We start from the raw sequence: 17,959 nt of genomic DNA on the forward strand, positions 1-17,959 counted from the left end.
TTTCATTTTCATCTTCATATTAATATTTTGCTGCCAAATTTTTGGAGTAGATTTCCTGTATCATTTTTTATACAACATATTATGATTGACTGTTTGTGTTGTTGTACCCTAAGTTGATTACTGCTTCTTTGTCCGTTTTCAATGTGAATTCAGTAAAGAATTTCACATATTTCTACTGCTTAGTAAGTCTAATAACATTAAAATCCCTTTCACATGATATGTATTGTATGCACATGCAGTTGATAGAGAGATCGCTACCAAGGCTATAGGCCTTTTCCGATGCCACAATCTTGCTTTCAATCCTCATGTCCCTTTTTGTAGAACCTCAACCTTTGAGCTATAACAATATTATTGTTTCTCTGTGTTCATGCATCTAATGCCTCCCACATCTGTTCCATTTCGGGCATCTTAGGCTGTTACCTGTCTGACCAGTTGATATTCATCTCATCAGTACATGCATTTGTGCATCTATACATACACATGCATATACATGCATGTGCAGGCACGTGTTTGCCTTGGTGAGCTTACTACAACATATGCTCTTAGCCATTCCACTGATATTGCCATAGTATATTTGCATTTACTCTGTTAGAAAGATGCCAAGCCTGTAGACAATCTGTTTCAACTGTTATTAGCTTATATTATGGTTCCTTACCTGCATGCCCCAAACCTAACTCACATGATAAGCTATATGGTTATTCATGTCTTTGGAGTTTGGATGCTGACACATGCAATAAGACGAAGGCAGATCAGAGAACTAGCTCTTCAGGGTTAAAATAGTCAGCAGGGCAGGTGATATCGTAGATTTAGGTAGGTGAAATTATGATTTCTATTCAGCAACATTGATAGGGAATCCAGCCAAAACATGCTTTACATGTCCCAAATTTTGAATTATGGATTCAAATTTCTGGTTTCTGACCTGTCTTTACTATTCTGATTACAATGTTTCTTTGTTCTCAACATCTTCATCTGCCTTCAGAAGCTATGTTTTGTTGGAGCCTTGAGGTAAGATTCTGACATGTGTTATCTTTGTACTCAATACCAGATAATCCATATAGCCCCTTTATTCGAGTCAATTTGATTCATCAAATATATGGGCAACTCTTGCACCCCATTGTATACCATTTAATAAGAGACACTATTCCATGTTGTAGATGGCTCATACATGCTTAATTTACTGACTTAGCTTATTTATTTTTTGCAGCTGCCAACACAATTTTATATGGCATTGGTGAGAATTACAACTTAAAAGCCATTCTATGTGAAATAAACTTTTCAAGTCTTAGTGAAATCCTATTCATCTGTTGACTTGCAGTTATACATGACAACTACTGCGATTCTGACAGCACAGACTGTATATTATGGTCACATCTATCATCGCCTGAAAGCTAACAATGACAGAATATGTCATAAGGTAAATTTATTGTGAGCTTGTTGCTAATGGATGGAAATGATGTACTCAAACTTCCATTTTATTATCTTCATCCCCTATATAAGCCAAATTAGCATCCACTTGCAAAGCGTTCCTTTGGAAATCTACTTATTAATTCACATTCGCATTTTGCTTATCTTCATTGCTGTTCAATCTGGCAACCCTGTAGAAATAAATAGAAATGATCATATGGCACAGTTGGTTTCACATGTCCCAATATTTCATATATTCCATATGTACTGAGGAAAGCTTGTTTTCCCTTTATTGTTTTTCTTGCTCAGGTGGATGCCCTGTCTGCGTAATTTCTCTGCATGAAAATTTTTGTGAGGACTGAGGACATTTTTCATTTTGCTGTATTATTATCAACAATTTGCTGCATGAGCATGATACTTTTATGTGATCTTGTCACTGTCTATCTTGAAAGACCTGATTGTATTCAACATAATTCTTTTGTCAGCTCAATGCTTTTTTAGGGCCACATCACATTATGTTGTTTTATCATTAACAGTGCAGTGCTTAGTATCTTGTCAAAATTACATCATGTTGTCTAAGCTCATCAGTTGAGAAAATTCTTATGACGTACTCAACTCATGCAATATTGTTTAAGTGCATTAAGCTATAACAATTTTCTTCCATTGCAAAAATAGGAAAAGGAATATATCTAGTATGATCTGTATGAAACAGAGATCTTCTATTTCCGTAGCATTGTATTTATTAATTTTTTTTCTGATTTAAATCCTGTAACATCCAGGCCAAGGCATGGTTGGCAACAGATACACCATTTCTTGGTGATAATTCATCAATCTAGCTCTATCCCTACAGAGCATGGTGCATTAATTGATATGTCAAGATAACCAATGAAGCATAGCACTTCTTTTCATTTTGATTGATAGTTGTTAGACCATATAGTGTTCTTCTGCGGAGATTTCTTGCCCTAGATAAATATTAATTTTTTAATATATAGTATGGTGTAGCATGTATTTTTTCACTGGTTTTATTATGAATGAAGAATTACATGAGTGAATGGTTTGATGTTGTGGGCTTTGCTTCAAGGGATTAAGTAGTTAATTCAATAATTTAATGCTTGTGTCATTATCAAGCTATACAAAATAGTTGTACAGGAGAAAAAATTAATGTATTCCTTTGTATCTTATGATTTCTGTTGGTTCTTTAATGTGTGCTTGTTTCTAATGCATTCCAAGTGCTTACACATTATGCAGGAGGTGAATCATTGCTTATCACTAACTGATTGTGCAATTCAAGCATGACAAGAACTCTTATAACTAGCAGGCTCCATCTATTGTTGCTAAGCTTTGTATATCCTTGATATTTATTTCTAGTTTCCTACTAAGTTGTGTCTTTTATCAAGTTTCAGCAAAAGATTTTTCATATCCTTCAAACAACTTTTGTCTATGCTATCTTCGGCCATATGCTATCTTCAGACCCGGACTAGTCGGTCGGCTGTTGTATGGTTTGGTATGGTGTCGTACCATTTTGTGCCGAGCCCAAACCAACATAGTAGAGAGGAGGAGAGGGAAAAGGAAAGGGAGTAAAAGAGAGAGGGAAAGGGAGGAAAGGAAGGGGAGAGGGAGAAACGGCTTCTAGATGCTGCCAGAGGGTCGGCAAGGCCACCGCTACCGCTGCCAAGATGGTGGGCCTCATTTCGAAGCAGAGAGGGGGAGAGGAGAAGAAAAAGAGGAGAGAGAGAGAGAAGTTGAGGGAAGGAAAGAAGAGAGGGAGAAATAGCTTCCAGAGGCTTGGCGGAGGCAGTGGGCCTCCATTTGATCGAAACAAGGGTTTTGTCCCTTGGTTCCTTTTTATTTTGGCTTTCTCAAGTGAAGTTGGCAATGTAGTTGTGGACTTCCTGTTTTTGCCAACTTCAACGAAAAGTCCCCAAAAAAAATTTATGGGGAAGTGGGCAACAGAGTTGCCAACTTCGTCCGATAAATTCAAAACAAAAAAAAAACATGGGCTTCAGCCCTTATTTCAATTGAACAGAGGCCCACCGCTTCCATGGGGCCTCTGGCGGCCTTGGCGACCCTCCAGCAGCTTCTAATGACCTCGAGGCCACTTCTCCCTCTTCTTTTCCTTCCCTTCTCTCTCTCTCTCTCTCTCATTCCTCTCTTTTCTTCTCCTCTCTCCCTCTCGCTCTATTAGATCCAGACGAAGCCCACCGCCTTGGTAGTAGTAGCAGTGGCCTCACTGCCCCCCAAGTAGCCTTTGGAGGCCGTTTCCCCCTCTCCCTTCCCTCTCCTTTCTTCTCTCCCATTTCCTCTCTTTCCATCTCCATCCCTCAATTCCTTGTCGGTGTCTCGTTTTGAAGGTCAAAACCATCCCTATCCATCACCAGTATGGTTTGGCATGTCCTGAATCAGATGATTCAGGATGGTTCGACCTTCCATGTTTTGTTCGAGCTATTGGACATGATTTACTACCTCTATTTGTTTACATCCCAAAATCATGTTATTTGGAGACCCCTGGACTATGCATCAAGTAGTCGAAAACAATGTATTACTTGTGTCGTGCTATTTAAACTATCCAATTCTGGATCAATTGTTCCATTGGCTAGGGATCTCTGAATTACATGATTTTTGGTGTGCAAGAAGTTTGGAGGTAGCAGATCATATTTAATGGGTCAAATCATTTGTGGAACCCTAGTTGTCCAATTCAAAAAAGGTGTAACTCTTATAGAGTTACACCTAACTTGAATCTAGGTCATATATTTATAGTGTCCTTTGCAACTTTTGCAATCTTGGTGTTTAGTACCATGTTGGTATGATATCGGTATGCTTAGAATATGGATCAGTTAGGCACATTGACACTCCGTATGCCTCCTGCACCGACTATCAATTTGGTACTGATATCGTACAGTACATACTGGTATTGCAAATCTTCCTTATGGCTAGATCTAGTTTGCTAGAATGGGAAGTGAGAATGGGTATTGGCTTCCCATGATGATCCATTGCCATTTTTGGTAAGAAATATAGAGATGGAAATTTTGATACTGATGTGTATTGGATCTCTGTACGGTGGGGTAGACAATATGTGGGAGGGCTTGGCTGTTGTTTTCCTCATGTTGGATATGTGCATGGGAATAAAAGAAAGCTCTCCAGCATTCAAACAATAAGATTTCCACCAGATATCCTCTCTATCCATTCCAATACTGATTGTTTTTCTGCCTTTTTTCCTACTCCTTTATCATTGGTGTTAAGGTGCTGGGGTTTTTGTTGAAGAAGCCGCCAATGAAATGGTAGGGTTTATCTCTCTTCATGTCCATGCCATTGAAGAAGCTATTCATAATGAGCTTTGGTCTCACTGACTCAATATTCTAATACTTATCCAAGAATGGAAATATAAATTAGTCATTCCTGATGACTTTTGGGAGTGGATATCCTAAGAATGAGAAGTCCATTTTTTATTTCAATCTATGACAGTCAAACTTGGCTTAAGTGTATGAAGGGCATGTGCTTAAGACCAACCCATGGTGTAGAAATTATAAAAAAAACCAAGATTACTTAGACATGTTCTTGTGCCTTGGGTGTTACACCTTAATGACCAAGTTGCCTCTCTTTGAACTATCATATTTTTTTTGGTCCACTTAAGGAAAATTGTGTTAACATTTTCTCTCCTCACTCAATTGTTGAATTAGTTGTGTAAGATAGAAATAGCCTCCATAGTTGACTTTTCTAGAATAAAACTAAATTGGTTTAGAGATATTTCATTATTATTGTTGTCATTGTTGTTAATTCTCTCTATATCCTTTTCCTTATTATTTCAAGTCTTTGAGAGAATTCTTTTCCCCCTGTATCTTCTATTTGAAAACTATAGTATTGCAAATAAAAAAGAAAGTAGAAGTCTAACCATGTTTTTCAGAAAGTTGGATGAGTTCTTTCCATTATTGTGTTCAGAAATATTTAAATATCCTTTCTTATTTATATTGAGCCTTCTTTTGCAGTATTAGCATTATCTTACCCTATCAGTGGTTTTACCAGTGTTACTTACTCCTATGTTCAAAACAAAGTTTAAAATATTGCTCATATCAGTGAAAAGCCAAGTAAGATGAGAAGGGGCATCGGTATTCCCTATAATTTCTTGTAATGGTGGCAAGACAATCTGACTTGAGCATATCAAGCTTGATTTAAGCCATATTAATCCTTGCTCATTGCCAAATGGAGCAATTCTTATTCTTCACACCTGGTGCCTCTTGTCATATTGTTTTTAAGGGTTTGAATGCATGTTCTTCACTACTTGAAGGTGGAAACATGCATAGGAAGAAGCTAATGGTCCTTTGAATTGGATTTCAGCAAGATTGAAGCAAGGATCATCAAGTTTTTGGGCTATAAATGTGCTTGAGTTTGATAAATACCTCTTTCCATCCCCTTTTTTAATTTTCTGAAGAATTTGAGAATTATTTTTTGTGTAACTAAGAAGATAATGTGGAAACTGGAAATTTTGTTTTTGGTGCATCTAATGGTGTTTGGTTGCCAAATTCATTTCCTAGAATAAGCTAGCATGTTTCATCAGATTGAAAGCATCACATTCAAATCCATGATTTCCAGAAACCTAATTGCATAGCAATTGTTATTTTTAACAGATATCATTTTCATATATTTTAATTGCAAGTTATCTCTTGTTATGCAATAATTTAGCAACACAAACTTTAGGACATATCGAAAACTATGACCGGAGGACTTAAAGTGATAATCTTGTCATGTTTCTTGTAGTAACATAGCAGTAAGACAATAAAATATAAGAAAAATGCAAAAGGGAAAAACAATTGTGGAGGCCAAAATTGGCCGTACTAGGGGCTTAGTTTTATCTTTTCAAAAAATTAAGGTCAATAATCCTTTTTGTCATGGTGCATTGAGGGGCATACCATACTGATATTTTGTCGAGGGTGATATGTGGTATTTCTGAAACTTGATTCTCATCCATCACGGATTTGCATCGGAAAGTTGGATACTTGTCAAAATCTTGGTTTGTGGCTTTTAGAGATCGATTATAAGTTGGCCTCTCCCACAATGAGTTTGACCTGTTGCAACGACATTGGAAGTAGGCCTTCTGTTCTTTTAGATCATGTATGCTAAACACCTTAAATCTAAATTCCTTTTGTCTTTCCTACCATAAATTAAAAAAAAGGGCAAATATGTGTGATTCATTAAGGTGATTTTTTCCTGCATGTTCCCATCTTTCCTTTTCTTCCCATTTTGCTGAGCCATACACTTGGATATGTATGTGCACTTCCAATTTCACGTGATGGCATGCAACACTAAGTATAATTAGCATTTCTGATTAGGTTGATGTGGATATATGCAAGCCTATAGTTATCTAGTGGAATGTATTTTCAAATATTTTTTTTGATAATACTCTAATTTTTTGTCAATTGCTATGAATTCAAACTGTCTGAGGAATAATAATTTTAGTCTAACCAAAGGAGTTTTTAGTACAGTCTACATAAAATTGGTTCACAATGAATGTTAATTAACATATCCAATTCCAATATCATAAACATCAGTAAGTGAAGTTTCCAACATACTATTTTTCCCCCAATTGAACCTTGTAGAGAAATTTTTGGTGGTAGAAGGTGCGTAGTCAAGACACAAACCAAGCTTGACCAAGACCTACTCAAGGTGGCCAAATTGGGTTATGATTAGCTAGGTATTTCTCCATGATCTTTTTATTACCTCATTGCAGTATGTAACTCTTGCTATGACAATGTTAAACATGGGGAGCTAGGAAGCGTAATTATCGGTATGCGGTATGGATACTTTATACTACGGGTACGTTGATACGGCCAAAATTGAAAAAACTACGATATGGATACGACTAGATATTTTATATTTTTATTAATATTTAAATATATATAATATTTCAATATTAATAAAAGTATATGAAAAAACTGAATCATATATATAATATTTAAATATTAATAAAATTAAGTTCTCAAATCTTAACTAAATTTATAAGTATCATCATAAAAAACAAACAAACACTTACAATTAACGAAAAGAAAAAAAACTAGCAGTCTAAATAAGCAGAAGAAATCAAAATAGTAAGTCTTGATAATCAAGTGATAATAGTTTCAGCTGCTTTATTCTCTGCATCATCAGTAAAAAGTTTCTTCTCCACATCTGATTCATCAAGGGACAAACTTGCAATTTCAAGAATGCAGAGATAGGAGTACCGGTGCTGTACCAAAAACATATCCGTATCGGAAACGTATCCGGTGTTGGTACACGCCTGAAATAGGAGTATCCGTGCTTCATAGATGAGGAGTTCAGATTTCCCTGTATCATTATCATAGAAATTTGTCTGACTTTGCAACTTTGCTTATTGCACAATTAAAAGGACCTGATGATCCCTCATTTAGTCTAAGTGGCCTTCACCCCAATATGCAATCCCACCAAGGGCCATCCAGCTCCATACATCATTTTTATTGTGCTAGTGCTGGTGTATTGCCACATTTTACATTAAACCAGATGTATACAGACTTCTTTGTTTTGCATGTTATGGCATTCTTACCACTGGTGAGAAACCACTATCAATGCATGTATTAATACCTTAGGATGCTGTCCTCAAAAATATATTGATGCACAGACTGATACTTTCTAGCTATTGTTCCTATTGTAAGATAGTATCAATTCTCATGTCAAGCGTCAATGCTTGTGTCTGGTCTTCATGATAACTTCTAAGAATGTACCAGGTTTTGAAAAGTTGATACCTCAGGCCAAGCACTGAATTTCACTAATATGCCTTTGTGTGCCTGTCTCTTTGATTTGCCATCCTATTGCATCATGGGAATTCAACAACTCTGAGAACCACTGCATTCAGTAATATGACCAAATCTAGCAAATTCTTGGGATCTCATACAACTTTGCGAACGAAAAGTGACCATGGTTTTGGATCTTGTCAAAGATTTGGTCTGAGGTTGACCTCTTTATTCTATTACCAATTTGTACATTTGTATTGGTAATAGCTTCTGTGGTTCCTTAACCTTCATGTGACCTTCAAAGTTCATATTACACCTTAATCTTATCTTCCAAAATGTTAAGCTTGAGCTGAAACTTTATTGTATATTCTTCAGTGGTTTTTGGAGCAAGAAAAATCAAGTCAGACCAAGTAGGTATAATGCTGTGCATATTTGGGTGCTTGTTTTCTGGGGAAGACTCTTTGTTCTCCACAAAAATCTTTAATTTATGGTTGGTGTAATTGCTAACCAACTCTGTATCTACTCATTCAGTGAACTCTTTTCCATGAGATTCCTCACTACTATCAATTGCTAAAGCAATTTTGGTTACATTACCATGATTTCTCAGCTCTTATCACATCCAAAGCTTATATTAGACCTTAGTTTTGTCTTGGAGGTCTAAAGCCACAACCCTACAACTACAATTTTTCTTTTTGGAACAGGTTAGTTATATCCTAAATATAATTTATTTCCTTGGGTTTAAAGTCTTTTCCATGAGAATATGTGCTTCCCCATTAATTACATGTGACAGACGTAATGTTGACTGCAGATTTGCTCTTTCTCCTTTGCATATGTGCCTTGTTGGAAACTGGCAAACTTGTTCCCTCTCGAACAAGAATGTTTTGTTCTCTTATTTTCATATATTGAAGTCTGCTTTTGTCTTTTTGGGTTGTTTTTTGTTGTTTCGTACTGATTGCCAAAACTTTTGCATTTACATTTTTGATGATCTTTGGGCTTGTTGTTTCCATTTACATCTACCTAGCTCTTAATTAAGAGGCTAAAAATCATGATGATTCATATGACTTGTTTCATATGTTTGATGCTGTAGGGATATTTGAAACTTTCAGTACATTTATGTTACTAATCTTCCTTCTTTTTTACTTAGTAACGATAGAAACATGGTTTTTTTTTTTATTTTTTTATTTTTTTTTTATAACTATAACATTTTTTAAGAATCTATCAATTTTAGCATTACCACCTATAAATTATCATTTTAGAAATTTTTCAATATTCAGCGAGTATCTAACAACTCTAGTATACTTTTTGTCGTGTCCCTAATTGTTTTTAGAGATATTTATCTATTGACAAGAAGGGAGATGAGATAAAGTTGAAAAAAATGAACTCATTACTTTTTTCATCAATAAAATTTTAACGGAACTTTTGTCTGACAATGTCGTTGTTTGTCCATTTTACCTTGTCACAATTATTCAGAGCCACAGACATCACCTTGAAGACGAATCAACAAAAGAAAGGCTTCTAGGATACAACATGGATGACAAGGAACCAAGAGCCAGTAATTATCAGGCAAATGGATCAAATCCCATCAGGGAAGGAATGCATATGACAAGTTCACCTATTCCTGTGGCAGCACCTGTTATTGGTCGCTATGGTTCTTATGGAAGAGACTTGTATTACATGTAACATTTCACTCTTTCTGAAATACCTTCATCCCTTATCTCTATTTGAACTAGGTCTTATCAGGGCCTTCCCCACTCTTATTTGACCTGATTAGTATTGATGTGGTCTTGTTTCTCCATTTATGCCTGCCTTAAGGTCTGCATGCTTCCATGTTATCAGTTATTTCTTTTTTCGGTTATACAACCTTGTTAATTCTTAAGATTTGGATTGCTGCTTGCATTAATTAGCTACAAATGGATATCTTGACTTTCTTTAAGTTTGATTCACCTTAGTTGTTTTGACTGTGCTATCAATGGTTTCTCATCTTCCATTGCTTTTAGATATTTGTGGACACCAGGTCTAGCTCAGTGAGATACATGTCTTATTTGTTGTATATCTGGCTTTTCTTCAATGCTTGAAAGTTGAAAGTGCATTTCTTTTTTCTTAAAGTTGTCTAGATTCTGTTTGTCTTAGTGCTTGTGATACCTTGCACTTCGCAATATACCTCTTTGACTAGCCTTCGTCTTTATTTTTTTCAAATTTCACTCAACTTTGAGGTCAACCATGTTGAAGGATCTTGAAGCTTCTCTTCCTCATCTTCAGAGCCTTATGATGAGACTTGGCTATTACTCTTGCTTGATCTTGTCTATATTGGTGTTTGTGTCCTGTTATAGTTGACTAAAATACTGAATATTATCTTGCCATGTCTTCACATTGCCATTTCCATGTCATTGATGCTAACTTAGGGAGCATTTGGTTAGCCATTAAAAAAGTATTTTTTTTGCTTTTTAATTTTTAAAAAGCAAAAATCAAAAAGCAATGTTTGGTAACACCATGAAAAGCAAAAAGCAAAAATTAAAAAAATCAAAATAATTGCTTTATATGCAAAGCAAAAATTTTTTGCTTTTTAAAATTTGCTTTTCTGCTTTTTTTGCTTCCGCACATCTAAAACGCCAAACCAAAAAGTAAAGAGTCCGAACCCTTTTCCCTTGTCGAGCTCTTCACCTCCCCACCCCCTTCTCCCTCCCTTTCTGAACCCTTCTCCTTCGTCGAGCTCTTCACCTGCTGTCCCCAAACATTACTTTTTGCTTTATAGCAACGTAATTACCAAACATACTTTTTACTTTTTTGCTTTTACTCAATAGCAAAAATAAAAAAAAAAGTACTTTTTAAAAATCAAAAATCAAAAAGTGTAACCAAACGCACCCTTAGTTTCTATTGTTTGGGTTCATTGGGCAGTTAATGTCATTGTCAGTGAATGGGGTTTGCTCCAATCATGCAAAACAAAAAAGATCATTGTTCATCACCATCAAAGTCTTCATTTTAGAATTTTCCTTGACAATATGTATTGCTTCGGGAACTAAACACCAGCTTGCCTTGATCATTTTTTTTAATTTATGAGGTTAATTCTTTTGCTTCAGAACTACTATAGAACTTTGGTCAGTATAAGCCAGTTCATATTTGTGTATGTGGTGCTTATCAAAGCTTGTCAATGACAACATCCATAATGGTGCTCTCTCCATTTTCATCTCTTCTCCACTACCTCCCTCTTTTATGATCCCCCTTCACTATTAGTGGATGTTCTGAAAACCATTGTTTGATTTTCCTCATGTCAAACTGTTGGTGTATGATTCACCTCTAGTCCAGAAGTTAGTTCATATCATAGTCTCTGGTTTTACACAAACAATATAACAACTACAGGGTTTTCTCATGTTTTCCTCAAAGTTTCAAATTCTCTTATGGATCTGTACATGGACTTGACATGCTACTTACACTCTGTAAATTCATTATCTGGTTTGATGTTTTGATGAGATATCATGTTCCTTTCAAGATAAGTTAGCTCCTAAATTCAAAGTCTGAAGGTGCTTTTAATGACACATTCTATATGGAAAGAAAAATTACCTCAATTGTGTCGGATAATGTTAAGTTCCCATTCCTGAGAAGGTTGTGTGTCAATAGAAAGATCTGATATTTCTAAATCAAGTATAGGTGGTGTCCTTACATATTCTTTGGTTCAAATACGATCTTTTATCCCACTTGCCAGGTCAGCTCGTTCTTTATCAAAGAGCCCAATCCCTACAGCAGGTTCATGGTTAGCACATTCACGTGATTCCAGCAGAACACCTCTCAACCATGATCAACATTTGTCACACGAGCCTTTGGTGGTTAGGCTCATTCCACCACAGTCTGCACCGCCTATGAACACTAAAAATATGCTTTCTGTGGTGAGAATAAAGTCATGATGTAGATGACAAAATCTTTAGTTTGTCTGTCTCAAGAGATATATAACTCAGCTTTCAAATACAGGTACCTTCTGCAGCATTTTTCCTTGGTGTCTACAGTGTCCACCTTTTCATGAATAGGGCATTCAGTACATCATCTCATCCAGCTGTGATATTAGTGGGCCGAAAGCTTTTACAGGTACTCAAAAGCTGATACTCTTTGTTTGGAACATTAGAAAATAAATGAAATTCATACATTTCCCTCATGTGCAAATCAAAATTCTTTGACAATGTTTTAGTTTCTTAATGTCATTTAAAAAATATAAAATAGAAGAGAAAAATATGGTAATCAATACATTCTGTCCACAGGATCAGGTTTTTGAGTCACAAGTGAGACATGGCGATGGAAGCAGTGGAATAGGAAGCTTACTTGGCTGGGCAATGGCAGCTATATATATGGGTGGAAGGCTTCCTCAAATTTGCTTAAATGTGAGATTTTGTTATATAAATGGGGTTATATCTAATATCAAAGTACTTACTCCTGCCCAAAACAGCAAATAAATAGATAAATGAGCAAATCCTGGAACAATTGTTCCCCTTTTTGCTTTCTGTTTATAATTTTTATTTGTTTCGAATGAGGAGCAAGGATCAAGTTTTGACTCAGCCTGTTTTTCATCTTTTCCAGATCAGAAGGGGCAATGTGGAGGCAAGTACCATATATTGCTGTTCTCAAATGATACTTACCTGCCAACTGAAATCTATTTTGTTCCTTATGTTTGTGTCTAACTATCATTTCATAAATTATACATGAATTAGTTCTTGATTCCAGTTAGTTGTGCAATTACCCAACCTTTCCTTAAAACAAATGTTTATACAATTGAAAATCTACAGACATTTGTAGTTCTCTTCTCCAGAAGAAAGCGTATACCTTGCATGGGTTTCTTTATGCTCATAAGAGAACTGTTGGCACTGTGTGGGAAACTATAAGAAATTATAATCGGTTAGTAATTGCACAATGTTTAGTGCAAGTTCTAGGATACCAAAGTATTGTTGCAGCCAATGGGAGCACTGTTGTCTTGGATCATTTTGAAACTGGGCTAAATCTGCATTCAGTGGTGATGCTTAAATTGCAAGACAGTCCAGTGTCTTTCCTTCAATAGCTAACTTTCATGTTACATTTGCAATTTTGAAGATACAGTTTTGAATTAAAAAAACACTAAAAGCTGTATTGCAAGTTTTTTTTTTTTTAATGCTAGATCACTCGGTATCTTCCATGGTTATTAAAATGCCTCATTATTGATTGAAACTGGATCAGCCATCAAGCATCTAGGATCATGTGTCATTCAAGATGTTATGTTGAACAACTGCTACCTGGTTCTTGAACCTGTAACTTGTTGACCATGGATGAGAAATAGGGTTCATAATGATCACAAATTTCTAGTTCACCAAAATGGTACTTAAGTAATGATGAATTATGTGTTCAACGATTAGTAGAAGTTGAGGCTTGGGATTAAGATTCATACATTGTTAACATATGAAGCAAAGAAAATGAGAGAAAAAAGGTATTGAAGAAGGAGAGAGGCGTGATAGGGAGGCACACTTCTTTCAACAATCAAAAATCCAAAGTCACAATAACCTGTAATGTACATTACTTACCCAGAGAATTTGATGACATGCTCACATGCCAAAAAGGCAACGTATCTGGAGATCTGTTGCTCATGATTCATGTTATGAATCTTTGCTTTTCAGCATCATTCTGTATAGATCTTGTAGGTGCCTTGTAAATTGTGATGCTGTGGTTGATAGTAAAGTTTAATTCTTATGCTCTTATTTCAGGGCCTTAGTCCACTGATGTTTATATTTGCACTGATTGGAAATGCAACATATGTAGGAAGGTATCTTTTTGTTGGCACGTGTTTATAACTTTCCCATCTCTTGCACCTTCTTTTATATTTACAGTTACTAAAATAATATTTAAACATTCCATCACGTGTTTCCATGTTTAAGCTGACACTAAATGAATGACACATGCAATTTCTTCGCAGTATTGTGGTGAACAGCTTAGATTGGTCTAGAATCAAACCTAACCTGCCATGGTTAGTGGATGCAGGAGGATGTGTTCTTCTGGATGCTTTTGTATCCTTTAATTGCTCCTTTATTATTTTCTTTTTCTTTTCTTTTTACTTCTTCTCATTCGATTATTATAATATTCAGCAGACAGTAAATTATAGAATTCATTTTTTCTTCTCTTTTCAAGAGTAACTATGTGTCCCCGAAACATTCTCCAAAAGGATGTAAACCAAAGTTGAGATTTAGTTCCCCCTAGCGGGAAGAGGGTAATTGGATTGTTTTTCAGGAAAAATATTCCTATTGTCTTGCACTGGTTCATGGACAGACCCATTTTACACCTTTGTCGAGGGATGTTATGAGGGGCACATCATTTCCTTGTTTTCTTAGCCTAGGAAGAATTTGAGATTTTGCAATCTATTGTTTTGTTTGTAAAACCACCAACTAATTGCACAGTTTGAGAGGGAGATGGAAGAAATGATGGTTCTTATTCTTGTTTTCAATATAACATGTTGTTTTTGGGAAAATAAAATGGCTCAGTTCTGGAAGCATCTTTATATTGCTGTAGAACCTTGAGATCTCTTTTTTTTTTTTTTTTTGATATAATATTGTGATGTAGTGCAGTTAGAATATCCTTAACTGTGTTTCTCAGATTCTCCTCCAGTTTCTATATTTCCACCTTCAGAAGCCCATTAATGTTGCAAGCAGAAATAACCATTTTGATTCTTCTTAAAGGAAGCAAATTTGATTTTTGGTGACTTCGTAGGTGATAGTCTTCCTTGCATTTTCTTTTCTTTCTTCCATTTTAGCAAATTGTGTTTTCATTGCATCCATACATATTAAAGCCTATCATCAGTATGTCTGGAAACTTTTTTCTTTCTAGGGGAGCTGCTAAATCCTAAGTAAATGTTTGCACCCTCAAAAAATCTTGTCCAGTTTTCTGAAATGATGTGGGGGTGAATCTTGTCACTTGGGAATATTCCTGCAATCCAAGAATTCCCAAAACATAGCATCAGAAGTATGTCCTTAATGTAGGTTGTTAGGTTGCCTTCTGAATATGATTATGGCATGATTGTCTTAATAGCAGAAATTTTAAAGTGAACAACCAATCTGTGACAGAAACTTGGACCATGATGCCCCCACCAATCATTTGATATACTCTTATAATCTTATTCGTAAAATTTCCTACGGAGTTTTTCTCTGACCATACCACACCAACCATGATCCTGTCAAGGTTGAGATTACCTACCAAGAAAATAACAAAACAATAGGACAACTCCTAACTTCCCTTGGTGAAAAGAATTATGCTTGATTTCTTGGAAAGATAGCCAACCCCAAATAGCTGATAAGGCTTGATGGTTACAGTTATGGTTATAGTGATTTCTTGGAAATCTCTGTTTGCTAACCAATCTTATTGCATGCATCTTCCAATGGATGGGCTGACATTGATGGGATATAAGTGATTACCAGTTGGACCCATAAGCTTTGTAGGTTGGTGGTGGAAACAGATCAGATAATACCTGTTCATCCATTTATGGATAAGCTTATCAGAATCCAATTAATGTTAAAGCTGATGTGGATATATAGCCACATTCACATTTCTGATCATATCTAATTCTTTTTCAGCATGTTTCTTAGTCTAATATGACTCTTGCAATATTTAAACTAGGCTTAAAAGTGATCGTGTCTTTCAATTTCTATTTCATAAAATACCTGTTTTTACCTTGGTGAGTTGCATCCTGGAACTACAACAGCAAGCCTTTTAACCCTAAGCAAGCTATTAGGTCTATAGTGAGTCTTTTAACCTCAAAAGTCAAAAGACATGCGTAAATAATCTGAATGAATAAAAAACAAAAGCAGAATCACAATCTGCCCACAACATTTATATATATATATAGAAACAATAGTGGATATTAACTGGTTCATGCTTTCATTTAAAGAAATTTTGTATTTGCGTTTATGTTAGGCAACATTCAAAAGTTGCTTTTCTTTTGAATAAATTAACATTTTCTAATGTTCAATTTGTATCAATGTCTGCTTGGAACAAATATGTAAAGAAGTTTTAGCTTTGGTTGATATGTCTTCATATTTTTATCTACCAATTGAAATGGATGTGGATACGAATTTTGGTACATATCCAATACATTTTCAGCTCTAATGTTGGTTTCATCCGCCGCCTGCTTTATATAGGTAAAATATGTTAGCTATGTTGCCCGTTAGCCTACTTATTTTAGTTGATGCAAAATGGCGCTGCCCCATTCATAAGTGTAAAAGCCTTGAGATAAGTGTAGCTTGAGTAGATCCATTGCTTCAAGAAGGATTGCTCATTATGTTATGTTTCCGGTGTAGATCTTGAGACCAATCTAAACAATTCTTCACCAGAGCTTTTGCCCATTGAATGTAATAATTTCATGCGGTTTTTAGTCTTGCTGTTATCTAATTTCTTTTCTAATTCTTCTAGGTGAATTCAAGCACTCCCAAGTCAAACCTCTAACTAGGTTTCTGCTTATCAGCATTTGAATTATGCTGGCGCAAGATAATCATGCCAATATACAAGTTGGTGCCAAGATGATAATTCTGATTGGTTTCGTTTTTTCCCCTTCTTTTGATTTTCCAAATGAATGCTATTTTCCAATATTCTCGTTAAGATGTGTAATAACCTGGAGGATATGATTTTCTTTCCTTCTGTTTTAGCTTGAGTATATGTTCTTGTGATGTTTTTAGTTACTCCTTATAAGTCTTCAATTTTTGATTTGTTGTGCGATGAACTTCTTTTCTTTTCTTTTTTTTTTTTTTGTACAAATAGACGGTCGCATCAATCGGTGAGTTCTTGCCCTTGCACGTACAGAGATTCAAATAAGAGACCATAAAATTTTATCAATGAAGATGTTTAAAATAGATTTTTTTTTAATAATATATATAATTTTAAGGGAAGAGGTTGTTTGGTATAAAGGGAGATATAAACAATAACATATAATATCGCTGGTATGGAACCCCTGGTATGCATTGTCTTGATGGATAGCTGAAAATCTATTTCAAAATCAGAGCGCCTATAAAAAGAGAATCTATTGAGTGCCTATCGTTGATGAAACCTCAACAATGTTCAACTTCCATCATACGTGAACCCGGCATGGGCTAGGGTTGATTTTAAGATTGTTAGCCCCGGTTAATTTTACATTTGAGTTAATTGCAACGATATTCGACCACAACAAAGTGACAGAACAAAGGAGGAAAAAAAAAAAAAAAGGATTGAGAAGGATAAGGAATGAAGGCCTACTTGTTTCAGTTTGTACATTTCATTCTTTGATGCGGTGGACAGTGGGTTAAAATGATGGGAATTTCTTTGTGCACCATTGGAGGTACAGAAACTTCGATATGAAGCGGATCATTTTATGTAATTGATTCATATAATCATCATTTTATAACATGTATTTAATATTTACAGTTTTTTTTTGTTTGAAAATTTTGAATGATGAAAATATTTTTATTTTTTAAAAAAAATTATGATATCTTGTATCAATGTTATGATATTTTGCATACAAAAAATCATAATTTTGACGTAGGATGTCATAAATGTTATAGGATGTCATAATTTTTTTTTCAAAGAGAGTATTTTTTTCATTTAAAATTTTTAAATAAAATTACAGACATTAAATACGCATTGGAAAGTGGTTGGATAAAAATACTTCTTCTATATTATGGCATCCTGAGCTATATTATGATATCTTGGGTCATATTATGATATCTTGCATGCAAGAAGTCATAATTTGATGTAGAATGTCATAATATGCCACAGGATGTCATAATTTTCTGGATCATACTATGACATCCTGTGTGTAGGAAGTCATAATATATCACAAGATGTCATAATTT

The 17,959-nt window shown here is 35.2% G+C and overlaps 1 protein-coding gene across 3 annotated transcripts in view; it reads left to right on the top strand.

Annotated features, from left to right (window-relative positions):
- The window catches only part of LOC105034983 (vacuolar lysine transporter YPQ1), a 57,360-nt gene extending 40,510 nt beyond the window's left edge, over positions 1-16,850 (top strand). The window contains exons 1-12 of one of the 3 annotated variants that reach the window (XM_073254736.1): positions 21-1,005; positions 1,205-1,231; positions 1,316-1,414; positions 9,612-9,817; positions 11,842-12,022; positions 12,105-12,218; positions 12,389-12,508; positions 12,705-12,725; positions 13,856-13,914; positions 14,065-14,155; positions 14,739-14,852; positions 16,548-16,850. In XM_073254736.1, coding sequence (XP_073110837.1) covers positions 943-1,005; positions 1,205-1,231; positions 1,316-1,414; positions 9,612-9,817; positions 11,842-12,022; positions 12,105-12,218; positions 12,389-12,508; positions 12,705-12,725; positions 13,856-13,914; positions 14,065-14,155; positions 14,739-14,819 — 1,062 coding nt within the window. In that variant the 5' untranslated portion in view covers positions 21-942 and the 3' untranslated portion in view covers positions 14,820-14,852; positions 16,548-16,850. Of the gene's footprint in view, positions 1-20; positions 1,006-1,204; positions 1,232-1,315; positions 1,415-9,611; positions 9,818-11,841; positions 12,023-12,104; positions 12,219-12,388; positions 12,509-12,704; positions 12,726-13,855; positions 13,915-14,064; positions 14,156-14,738; positions 14,853-16,547 lie in introns of those variants that run through there. The other 2 variants (XM_010910353.4, XM_010910354.4) reach the window with 2 other exon arrangements.
- The last annotated feature ends 1,109 nt before the right edge of the window (positions 16,851-17,959 follow it).

The sequence above is a fragment of the Elaeis guineensis genome, chromosome 1 (assembly GCF_000442705.2).
Source record: "Elaeis guineensis isolate ETL-2024a chromosome 1, EG11, whole genome shotgun sequence".
Taxonomy (NCBI): Eukaryota; Viridiplantae; Streptophyta; class Magnoliopsida; order Arecales; family Arecaceae; genus Elaeis; species Elaeis guineensis.